This window comes from Microcaecilia unicolor, chromosome 12 (genome assembly GCF_901765095.1).
Source record: "Microcaecilia unicolor chromosome 12, aMicUni1.1, whole genome shotgun sequence".
Classification (NCBI taxonomy): Eukaryota; Metazoa; Chordata; class Amphibia; order Gymnophiona; family Siphonopidae; genus Microcaecilia; species Microcaecilia unicolor.
This window is the reverse complement of record NC_044042.1, coordinates 32434013-32447033: the sequence shown is the minus strand read 5'-3', so window position 1 is coordinate 32447033 and position 13021 is coordinate 32434013. Positions and strand designations below refer to the sequence as shown.

The following is a 13021-nucleotide window of genomic DNA, read 5'->3' as shown; positions in this document are numbered from 1 at the left end:
GCGTCACATGGGATTCCTGGCTTGCACGCATTGCAACGCCTTGACACTGTCTGGAGGGTCCCACAGCGGGAACAGTGCTTAACTACCTCAGTGGGAGTCACCATTCACTCTGTCACCAGCGCAGCAGCATGTGTTCCAAGCGCTGTCAGGATCCCTCCCCTGCACTAAGTAGACCTTGCAGCCTTCCAATCATTTCTAAGTCAAGCTTTAGTCAGACTTACCACTGCTGGCTGCTCCCCCCAAGCTCACAGTCTCCACAAGTCTTACCACAGATGAGAAAGGCTCAGGACTGACAATCTGTCCCACGCTCTCCAGAAAACACTCTTTTCTTCTTTCTTTTTAAGGTTGTTGTGCTGGGTGTGGAGAGCTCCACAGGAAACAGAGGAGAGATGAAGGGAAGGAAGAAGTAAATTCGCTGGGCACCACACACTGAAGACCTCCAAGTATGACTCTGCAGACTCAAGCCACCCACAAAAGTCAACTGGGGACCAGTTGACCAACTGGACCAGGAGCAAATTACTGAGAACCAGAGGCTGAAAAGTCCATCCACTTGCTAGAGATAGAAAATACTGAGGAGCTGAACTGGATGTCATGAGAGAGATGTCTCAGCTTAGTTTTCAGTTCTCTATCTCCACCTCCTGGTGGATGGACTCAAATATCCCACAGGTTCTGGAATAGTGGGAAGCTACATAATGGAAAAATGTGTTGACTGATCTTTGGAACCTGGGGATTCACTGACTGAGCATATTTAATTCAGGACGGCTATTTGGTCAAGTCTGTTCCTTTGCAAAGTTAATGGAAAGGTTTATATCAATGAAAATAAAAGTACAATGGAATTAAAAACTCATTCTTCACTCAGAGAGAATTTGTGAGGTCATTCATTCTGTGCTTCTTGAATCACTTTGTCTAAAGCAATATCTTGGTGACCTGCGATGCAAAAGATGTTGGCGTGCAAACATTCTGCTTTCTTTCTAGTACAGGACTCTGGATGTGCAGAATGAGGTCTTACCAGTGTTGTTGGGTCAAACTGTGAGACCACGTGATGCAAAAATACTGCCAAGTGAGCCGGGCGAGATTTCAGTAGTTCGATGCTTTGGAAACAGTTACATTGTCCATTAACCTGTACATAGAAAGATCATATTTTTCTTTTTAAAATTATTTTTGATTTTTAAAAAATCTGTTACAGCTGATGTTACAAGCAAATAACACAAAAAGAACTTTCTCTTATTGATATCCAAGACGAATGAGGATGTGCAAGTATTTTAACATTAGTAATGTGGAGGGGCATTTTCAAAAGGACATACAAGTTAGAATAGTGACATCCAAGTCAGAACATCACAAACGGACATCCATGTCACATTATTTTTAAACTGGATATGTCCAGCATGAACGCCCATTTTACAAACTGGAATGTCCAAATTTTGAATGGGGGAAAAACAAGGAATATGATCATTTGTATGGCAGAATTCTTTGAAAATGACCACACAGATGTCCATACAGAGCAGAAGAGCAGCTTATTAGTTAGTGAAGTGGACTGCGAACCAAGCGATTCAGGATCAAATCTCTCTAACTCTTATTTATTTATTTATTTAACTGCGAGCTCTCCTGGGCTCACAATTACACCACTTCTATAGCCTTTAGGTTTTCAGATGGCTTATATATTTAGGTACAGTAGATATTTTTCTGTTTCTGGAGGGCTCACAATTACAACCTCCCCCCCCCCCCCCCCCCAAAAAAAAAAAAAAAAACAACCCCTCAGTTGAAGTGGGATTTGAACCTGGGTCCCTTGGTTTACAGTCCACTACACTAACCACTAGGCTACTCTTCAGACTTCCTCCAGGTCTCTCTCAGCCACTCACAGACAGCTTAACGCACTGTGATTGGCTGAGAGAGACCTGAAGGGGTATAATCAAAAGGGAGGGACAGCCAAGTAAGTGGAGCTGTGGCCAAGTGGTTACATCATGGCTCTTGTAATGCAGAGGTGGCTGGTTCAAATCCCACTGTTACTACTAAAAAAAACTGTGAGCAAAAACTGTTTTGATTTCCCTGTTTGGGGAGAAAGCCAGCCATTAAGAGAAGAGCATTTTCGGAGAGAAAGACGGCTATTAAGGGAAGTGCACGTCAGGGATGGCCATCAAGGAAAAATGAATGGCAGGGACTTTTTTAATTTGTATGAAGTCTTTCTTGAACATTTCTCAAAACAGTATCACAAAATACAGCACTCCAGAACAAGTAAGTCATAACATAACTGATCAGCAAGATCCTTTTTTTTTACGAGCTGGCCGACTGGCTTCCCCTCCTAGGAAGGAAATGTTTTTTTTTTTTGGGTGGGAGGGGGTTGGTGACCACTGGAGGAGTATGGGGAGGTCATCCCCGATTCCTTCCGGTGGTCATCTGGACAGTTTGGGCATCTTTTTGAGACTTGGTCGTGAAAATAAATAGACCAAGTAAAACCGGCCAAATGCTCGTCATCGCCGGTTTTCTTTTTTCCATTATCAGCTGAAGCCAGCCATCTTGTAAGCACGCCCACATCCCGCCTTCACTACCCTGCCGACACGCCCCCTTGAAGTTTAGCCGCCTCCGCGACGGAATGCCGGCGAGTGTGTCCAAAAATTGGCTTTCGATTATACCGATTTGGCCGGTTTTAGGAGATGGTCGGCCATCTCCCGATTTGTGTCGGAAGATGGCCGGCTATCACTTTCGAAAATAAGCTGGATAGTAACATAGTAGATGGTGTCAGATAAAAATCTGCATGGTCCATCCAGTCTGCCCAACAAGACAAGTCACTTAATCTCTCATTGCCCCAGATACAAAAACTTACATGATAAGCCCGCTAGGAACAGAGAAAGTACCTGCATATAATGTGTACAGCGCTGTGTACATCTAGTAATGCTATAGAAATGATTAGTAGTAGTAGTAACTCCTAATACATGACACGATAGCATATACATACTTGATCTTGAGCTGTCCTTGCCATTTTCAGGGGACAGACCATAGAAGTTTGCCTGGCCCTGGCTTAATTTTTAACTCCTGTGGTATCCCAATATCCCCAACCTCATTCTGTGCCTAACATTACATTGCTTCACTAGACCATGTCATCCCTGGAACTGTTCATCTCACACTCCGTTTTGTACCTTTACTCAATGAATCATGTAATGGTAATCCCAATGTTATAAATACAAAGGGGACAAGCTTTCCTTTAGAATGATTTTTATGAAATAGCATGTCTGGCTGCTATAAATGAATGATGTCAGAACATCAAAATCAAGTACCCAATCTCACACTGATATGACAGAAGTCAACTGTACAAATTATAAAATACAAATAGGCTGAAATAATGCATCTTAGCATAGTTGTAATTTGCATCATTTCAGGCTTTAACTGTTCCTGAGCATCTACAAAAAGAAAATAGAACCTCCTCCCCTGAAAAAGGTAAAAAGCCACAGGACTGGCTGAAATCGGGGGTGGGTAAAATGGGCTCAAGACATGTCAGATTTTAGCATACGTGACAAGGACCACAGCTCAGATATAAATAATTATGGAATTACTCCCTAACAAACTTCTTTGTATACAATTCCATATCCAAATCTTAATGCATTACTGAGAGCAATCAGAACTGGAACTAGAAGGCTGACAAATTTTACTAGTAACATGCTGATTCACAATGGGTTTCCCCTCTCTCTCCCATTCTTCATCTATGAGAAAAGGAGATTTACCTGAAGCTGCTTCCATACCTTTCTTTTGCTAACTGCTACCCTCCCCCCCCCCCTCAATATCCTTCTCTGCTTTTCAAGTCACATACTCCACCTGCCTTATAACTCATGCTTAACCCTGTTCCTCTTTGTGTGACTCACTTACAGATACTGTAAGTATCTGGACAAACTTTGATTTATTGAAGGAAGAAACAATCACCCAAGTGATCAATAAATTTACCAAGTCCCAATGCAAATTAGACACATGCCCTAGTTACTTAATAAAAACTGCCCCTCAACGTTTCATAACAGACCTCAATACCTAATTACATGCTTCAACATGGATTTTTTCCTATGGACAAAGGCAATATACTACTCACACCTATCCCCAAAGACCTGAAGAAAAAATGAAGTGATATAACTAACTACCGCCCAGTTGCTTCCATCCCTCTTGTAGTCAAGCTAATGGAAAATCTAGTTACTAAACAACTTACCGATTATTTTAACAATTTTTCAGTTTTACGTGCATCTCAATCTGGATTCCGTGCTAATCACAGTACTGAAACAGTACTTATAACACTTCTAACTAAATTCAAACAATTGCAGTTGGCAGTAATGTTCTCCTCCTACAATTCAACATGTCCAGCGCGTTTGATATGGTTAGCCATGATATTCTACTGAACATTCTGGAATATTTTGGAACTGGAGGAAATGTTTTGAATTGGTTCCGTAGCTTCCTAACTGCAAGAACTTACCAAGTAATATCAAAATCAATTATATCATCACCATGGAAACATGAATGTGGAGTGCCTCAAGGATCGCCGCTTTCACCAATCCTCTTTAATTTGATGATGTTACCATTGGCCAAATCACTACCCGACCAAGGCTTAAACCCATACATTTATGCTGATGATGTTACGATATATATCTCGTTTAAAAATGACATCAGAAATCACAAATAAAATCAACCATAGCTTCCAAATAATGAATTCATGGGCGGATGCATTCCAATTGAAACTTAATGCAGAAAAGACACAATGCCTTATCCTTTCATCGCAATACAATAGAACTAATTACACCAACATAAACATACCAAATCACACTCTTCCTGTTACGGACACCCTGAAACTCCTGGGAGACACAATTGACCGTAACCTTACTTTAGACAGTCATGTGAAAAATGTAACAAAGAAGATGTTCCATGCAATGTGGAAGCTCAAAAGAGTGAAACCTTTCTTCCCAAGGGAGGTATTCCGTAATTTGGTGCAATCACTTGCATTGAGTCATTTGGACTATTGCAATTCCATCTATGCCAGATGTAAAGCCCAAATTTAAGAGACTCCAGACAGCCCAAAATAGTGCAGCCAGTCTCATATTTGGAAAAGCGAAATATGAAAGCGCCAGACCCCTTAGGAAAAAATTACACTGGCTCCCACTAACAGACCGAATAACATTCAAGATCTGCACCCTAGCTCATAAAATCATCCACGGAGAGGCCCCGATTTATGTCAGACCCTATAGACCTACCAACAAGAAACACAAAATGTTCTTCATGTACTTTCTTAAACCTCCATTACCCTAACTGTAAGGGACTTAAATACAAATCATTATATGCATCCAGCTTCTCCTACATCTGCGCGCAACTACCGAATGCTTTAAAAACAACACACGATCTGACAGCCTTCCGGAGGTCACTGAAAACTAATTTATTCAACGAGACTTATAATAAAAATCCTTCATAAAAGACTCATTATCATATCTGTATTAGAACTAATCAACATTTGAACTCCTTAATTTGGTTACTTTCAACATACTGTTATTAACGCTATACTTTATCCTACATTTTGCATATCTGATATGTATTAACTATTTCTTTACTTCTAATTTTCTTGATATCTTATGTACCTTAATTGAAACAATACTTTGTTCTTCTCATTCCGTTAATGACAATTGCCATTGCGGCATAATGTAAGCCACATTGAGCCTGCAAGGGGGTGGGAAAATGTGGGATACAAATGCAGCAAATAAATAAGTAAATAAATACTGCAAGTGGAGCTTTCCCAGGACTGAAAAGCAGTTGATCCTGACACTAGGTCACACAATCTGCAATGTGTATGCCCACCTGCTCTTGCTCAGCATCAAAGTCATCATCTTCCGCTCCAATGATGTGGTTTCCCAGACGAACAGTAGGGCTTCCAACACCAAAATGCAAGTCCTGAAGAAAGAAATAATAAAAGAAAAATGCCTCTTGCTGCTCATCTACAGATGATGTAATAAACCGGCAACCCATAAGCACAAAAATTTGGAGCCTGTGAAAACCCTTATTATGAGTGGAAACAGGAGAAGTTAGTCAATTCGGCTAACTACCCAATGAATATATTCAACTGAGGGATATAGGGCCTTATTCTATAAAGGTTATGCTTCTAAATTTATGCTCCTAAATTACAAACCTAATCTATTTTGGAGCATAAAATAGGTTTATCTCAAAAACACAAAAAAATCACTCCTTTTATACAATCTGTAGATGAGTGCAAGACCCCGAACTATAACAACAAATATGTATAAATAAAATAGCCTCAATAGCCCAGGGAACCTATACTTAGGACTCCACTGAATTGGCCAACATCATGGGCTCCTCCTGCCTTCCGAAAAAACTCACAGACAACAAAAAAAACTCCCTAACTCAGGGAGAAAAAGGTTCTGTGAATAAAAAACGGAAAGCGGAGTATTTTCAGCTCTTAAGAACAGTCAGAATAAAAATAGGTTTGCAATTTAGAAGCATAAATTTAGGAGCTTAAATTATGCTCATATATTTAGGAGTATACATTTTAGGAGCATAAACTTTTTAGAATAAGGCCTATAGTGTGCAGTGCAAGTTGAGCCACAGGCCTGATGAAATAGATGAAATAAGTTTTTATTATGTGTGAACCGATTCCTAATTTTGCCCTAGGATTTTTTTTCCCCAGAGCACATTTTTTCTCCCTTGCAAACTCTTCAGTTACCATACAAGTGACCTCCTGGATCTTACAGAGTTCTATAGTGTCTGACAGCTGAAGGCTCTCCTGTGTGTAAGCCAAGACTGAAAGAGTTAAACTTGTCCCCTGACTCTAAAGGGGGCATTCCCTGCCTTTCTCCAGGACACTGTACCATTTCAATGCTCTGCACGTGTTTCAAGGTAATGCAATGTGACTGATCAAGATGCCAGTGTCTTGGGATAGGACTGGTTCTGCAGTACTAGCTCCAAAAAGACATGGATGCTGGCCAGACTTTTGCCAGAATCTCAAGCCTGACTAACAAGCACAGTCAATAGACCTATATCAAAACCCTGTCCCACTTGTGGACAATATTTTGAGAACAGACTGTTACTGGAGGTTTCCTGAGCACTGGCTAGCTAAAGTACAACTTAAGTAGGTAATGTTTATGTAGAATCCTCTTTCTTTTTCCTGTTGTTGACTTCTGGTTATAAGTCTTAAAGTTCACTTTTCTTATGGTTAGCTCTGTGTCTGCTACTTGTCAGTGAGCTCAGAATTTTTTTTGTATGTTCTCTGGTTTTGTGAGGGTCTTAGTGTTCCTATAATCCACTGAGGGAGTGGGTGGGTGATAGAAAGTGGAGCAGCCCATGCCCAGGTGTAGCCAGGGCTTGGGCAAGGCATGGAAGGACCCTCCGAGTGCCAACAGAATTAACCACTCATAGTATGGGTAGAACTAGGTTGTTATGGGTCTGACTCTATAAACAGCGCTCAAAAATGGGCACCAGAAAAGATCAGCGCCAAGTGCGACATGCTCTTTACTGAATTGCGTTTAGACCCAATTCCTATGTCTTAACTTTGGATGCCAGACTTGCCCCTGTGGAAACCTGGTGTAAATGCTGGCGCCCAAGTTGGGCGCACTGATCCATTATTTTTAGAATATCCCTGACACACCCATACCCCCCCCCCCCCTTTGAGTTCCATGCTATAGGATTTGGGTGCCAAGTATTCTACAATAACGTGCAATCAGATGTGCACAGAAATCCTAACTGGTGCCAATTAAAATCAACAATTGGTTGTTAGCCAAAAAATATTCCTTGCTAACGGCTCGTTAGCAAATTTACTTGCCCGCGCATCTCAGGATCGCGCCATATATAGAATCCAGGAGTATGTGACATACCTTTCATATTCTTTGGCTTGTCCCCACTTACACCTTCGCCCCTCCCCATCCCTCCAAAAAATCAACTAACATGACAAAAATGTTGCTTCTTATGAGATTACTGATTTACCCTGACCATATAACAGCTAAATATTAATGGATTACTGGAGCCAGGCCTGTGGCTCCGTTTGCACTGCACCGAAGATTTGTGCTTCAATCTCCTGCCCACCAGAGAAGTTGGCTACTAATGCTATTTCTGTAGCCTGGTCTTTCATTTTACATGACCGAGGCCAAGCCTCAGATGAAACTTCTTTCTAACCATTAAGACTCAAGAAGGCACTTGAGCTGCCCCGGCATGTTGTCTGGGGTGTGGGTTATATAAACGGGTGAAGTTTTAAAAAAATATCATGGTCTTATATGCTTATTTTACCATTTCATTTTTATATTCCTTAGATCAGGGTGGGCAACCACAGTCCTCGAGGGCCACAACCAAGTTGAGTTTTCAAGATTTCCACAATAAATATGCAATGATTTATTTGCATAAAATGGAAGCAATATATACAAATCAACCTCATGCATATTCATTGTGGAAATCTTGAAACCCTGACTGGGTTGTGGCCCTCGAGGACCTTGGTTGCTCACCTCTGCCTTAGAGGATCCTCTTGCAGCTGCAGGGGAAGATTTTCTTCTGTTATTTGACAACTTTTGCAGAATCCTCTTTAGAAAAAGAGTGCATTGTTTGGGTTTACGTGGTATGAATCCTTTGTCTTGACAAGAGGGTTGGAATTTATTTTATTGTATATTTCTCATTTATTTTTATGTTTGCATTGTAGTTTTTATAATGCACACTGTTTAATATTTGTTAACGATTAGAAGTCTATCTGGTAAATACTAATAATAATGTAATAATTACATGTGGACAGTAGCATTAGTGGGAATTCTCCTTACAGTAAAGGAGAAAGATATTTCTGGCAAATTGATAGACTGCACTCACTGGATCCTGAAGTTCACTTTTCTCTAGACTTTCATCCAAGTGACTCTTCTCCTTCAGGCCACTCTGTGGACTCTGGAAAAGAAATCTTTCTTTATGTCAGGTCAGCAAAAGCACTACAGCAAGCATCATTCAGAGAAAAGCTAAAACAGAGCTTGCAATGCCAAAGCTAATAGTAAAGGCCACATAAAGGAAGAAAATGGAAAAATTCATTAAAAAATAAATATAAAAAAAAGCTCAGGCAAGGAGAGCATTTTTATAAATCATTCTGGACCAGTTCACCTATTTCATTTTTCCTTAAATTTGCAACTGGCAGGGAAATCTTGTTCTGGCAAGCGAGGAAGAAATGTGTGGTGGAGAGAACTAAAAGGTCTGTATAGCTAACATCATCAGCATTGCAGCTGAACTATCCACTTTCTGATGTGAAAGCTAAAAGATGTTATCCATCAGTGAAATTTAAACAGCCAGAGCTAGAAGTTTAATGTCATCCAATACCCACATCAGCTATCTCGTTGTCTGATCGGGACGTATCTCCACTGCTCAAGTCAGTCTTTCCTAGTCCATCCCCACTCTCTGCCTCGGGTTCACTTATCTGCAGCATTTCTGATGGAGACTTCAGGAGCAAAATGTCATCCTAAGAAAGACAAAAGCTCAGCTAAAACTGTGAAATACTGCAAGAAACTGAATAATTAGGACACCTATTCCAATACTGAACTCAACTTTATCCATCCAATGTCTACGGCAGGCTGACGTACTACTTCTGATCTCTCTGTTCAGTAAAATTCTTTGGCAGCACTACACAGCTAAAAAGTATCCTCCACTCAAGGGAAAATGTAGAGTTACCCTGTCACACCGCCTGCACCAATTTCTGTAGGTCAATGCTTTCTAGACTTTTATCCAATATAACCCTATTTTAATACTTAAAAATTCAGGTGATCTCAGAGGATGACTAAATCGGATCTCCACTCCCTTCTCCTCCATTTATCAGCAGCAACAGTAAAAGCCACCAGGGCCCAGTGTGTCTATGTGTGCTCACAGACCCCAGTACTCTCACTGGGTTCCCAGCTTAACAGGAAGACCACAGGCGAGGCCAGTGAACAATCACTGACTCACAGACCCAATATCAAGTGCTACTACTGGGCAACGGTCCTACCTGTTTCTGTTACCCCATCCACTGATGAAATGACCCCCATTTGGGGGTCCCACCCCACTGCTGTACGTCAAAGCTGTTACCTGAGACAAGCCTGTGGCTTTGCAGAGCTGCACTTGAAGCTGATGAAGGTGTTTCTTTGCTTCTTGAATTTCCTTAAAGGGTCGCGTAGATGGAGCTCGACTGTATTCTTCCAGCAAGGACTAAAAAATAGGACAACAGTAAATGCATAACATATTCTGGGCAGAGTGATTCTAAAATGCTGCAGACCTGCAAGAAATTTTCCAAGGTAAACTCTCCTCCAAATTTCCCTTTGAAAATTCATTCAGCACTTTTGTACCAACCTACTTTACATCAGCACGAGGGCAAGAAAATATTAACGCATACAGTCACACTACAATTTAATTCTGCCCCCTTTTTAATGCAAAACAGTACATATACAGCATTTTTACAGTGGGGCTTAATGTCAATTTAGCAAAGGAGTGAGACATGAGCTCCCTTTCTGGGGGTAATAAATGGTGCTTCCTGGTGGCTCATTTCTCTGATGGCAGTAATAAGCAGTGAGAGTTGGCAAAATGCCCTTGTATGGGAGGTTGACTCCTGGCAGTAATCTCACAAGACTCCTGCTAGGGCGCCGTTTCTTCTGCTGGTACCAGATGACGCAGGAGTGGAAGGGGATGTGCTCCTGTCTCCACATCCCCTGAAACCATGGGACGGGGGGGGGGGGGGGGGGGGGGGGGGGAATTGGCTCACAAACAATTTAGAGCAAGGTGCAAGTCTGGGCAGGAGGTACGTGCAGCCTTACCGTCTGCCTAAACTAGCACCTTACCGTACTCTATGAGTAAGAGCAGGTATAAATCCTGATGTCAAAGTGTCAGCACCAACATGTTTATTCCCTTTCTGAAATGGGGAATAAATGTGTATCTTCTGGGTATGCCCCATTCCCTCCCAAAACCTGCCCAGACCATGCCCTCTTGCCATTTGCACGCACTTGGGTTTTTCACGTGCATATCCTAGCTTTGTAAAATGGGAACGTAAGACATTTATGCAAGATATTTAAGTGTCAGTTTATGCATGTATCAAACATGGATAGCCCTTCTAAAATGGCTACCTTTACATTCATTTTTATCTACTTTTTAAGTTTGCTTAATTTTTGCTGTTTGTCAGCCTTTACTCTCCCTTTTCCCTCTCTCTAGCTCTCACTTCAATCCTTTATTCTATTCTGCAATTTCTATTCCGTCTGTGTCCGTTGGATTGAAGGTGGATCACAAATAAGAGATCCATGACATACCTGGGAAGAAATTACAACCAGCTTAAACATAATTAAACAGATACAAAAACATTCTAGCCAATTGTGAAAACAGATGTTTAAAGTTTTACAGAATAATAAATAAGCAACAGCAGATCTTACTTCTAATGGTATTTCATTCCAAATGTTTACACTCTGGTAACCAAAAGAATATTCTGGAATATATTCATTTCAAAATCTTGTAAACTTTGGGTAGTTTAATTTTTAAAAAGTAGATGTTCAAGCCAAATAATAGTTATTTGAGAGAAGCTGCATGTGGGAAAGAGTCAGAGTTTACTCCTCTTCATCTGATCTCTCCTCTTCCATTTGATCTAGCAATCCTAGGCTACAATAATAAATCTTAGGCTTCTGTTGAGCTAGGTCAGTGATGGCGAACCTATGGCATGCGTGCCAGAGAAGGAACGCAGAGCCCTCTCTGTTGGCACGTGCGCCGTTGCTGGTCCGTCCGCGCACCGTCGCTGGTTGGTCCCTCCGCCCGCCCGCCCGCCCGCCCTCCCACCAAGCACCAGGCCGCCTGCCCGCCGTCCCTCCGAGCATCAGGGCCCCCCCTCCTCCGAAATTTAAAAGGCATACCTAGTCGGGGTTAAGGCAGTGCCGGCAGCAAAAAGTGTGTTGTTTGCTCGGCGCGCCTTCGGCCTTCCCTTCTGTCTCTCAAGCTCTGGTCCCGCCCTCATTTTCTGTTTCCACAAGGGCAGGACCAGAGCTTTAGAGACAGAAGGGAAGGCCGAAGGCGTGACGAGCAAACAACACACTTTTAGCTGCCAACGCCGCCTTAAACCCGACCAGGTATGCCTTTTAAATTTCGGAGGAGGGAGCGCCCTGGTGCTCGGACGGAGGGAGGGAGGCCTGCCTGGTGCTGGGTGGGAGGGAGGCCTGCTGGATGCTGGGTGGGAAGGAGGCCTGCCTGATGCTGGATGCGAGGGAGAGAGGGAGGGAGGCCTGGTGCTGGGTGGGTGGGTGGGAGGGAGGCCTGGTGCTTGGTGGGAGGGAGGGAGGCCTGGTGCTTGCTGCTGGGTGGGAGGGAGGGAGGGATGCCTGGTGCTGGGAGGGCAGGGGGGAGAGGAGGGTGGCTGGACATGGGTGGCTGGAGGGGAGAGGAGGGTGGCTGGACATGGGTGGCTGGAGGGGAGAGGAGGGTGGCTGGACATGGATGGAGGGCAAGAAATGAAGAAGAAAGGAAGAAAGTAAAGAAATAAATGAAAAAGAAGACCTGGAAACGGAGTTAAGAGAACAGATAGAGAGCAGCAGAATCAGAGACTAGGACCAATATGGATAGAAAAACAAAATCACCAGACAACAAAGGTATAAAAATTCATTTTCATTTTAGTGTTTGGAATATGTCCAATTTGAGAATTTACATCTGCTGTCTTATTTTGCACTGGGTATACTGGAGCTGTAACAGCTTACAGAAATGATTTATAATGAAAAAAAAATCATGTTATTTTTTTCTCCTACACTAGTATAATAGTTTCAATGATGTCTGTTTATATGCGCCATGGCTGGTGTAAGGGGTGTGGCTATCATAGGGGTGGAGTCATATGTGGTGACCCCGCCCATAATGAGTACCGGCACCTGCAATAAATAATTAGATTTTGGGTTGCTGTTTGGGCACTCGGTCTCTGAAAGGTTCGCCATCACTGAGCTAGGTGGATTGACCACAGCTGGGGCTTTTGCGAGCACAGAATTTTAGACACCCAGATGACCTAGACCCTGGTGTATATATATATATATATATACAGTGGGGGAAATAA

General features: G+C 42.3%; 1 protein-coding gene across 2 annotated transcripts in view; it reads right to left on the bottom strand.

Annotated features, from left to right (window-relative positions):
• ARHGEF12 (Rho guanine nucleotide exchange factor 12) overlaps nt 1-13021 on the bottom strand; it is a 159080-nt gene that overhangs the window by 76962 nt on the left and 69097 nt on the right. For both annotated transcript variants that reach the window (XM_030220358.1, XM_030220359.1), the window contains 5 exons: nt 10045-10164; nt 9311-9445; nt 8815-8886; nt 5815-5907; nt 1010-1120 (listed from right to left, as the gene is read on the bottom strand). In XM_030220358.1, the coding sequence (XP_030076218.1) occupies nt 1010-1120; nt 5815-5907; nt 8815-8886; nt 9311-9445; nt 10045-10164 (531 nt within the window). The remainder of the gene's footprint in view (nt 1-1009; nt 1121-5814; nt 5908-8814; nt 8887-9310; nt 9446-10044; nt 10165-13021) is intronic.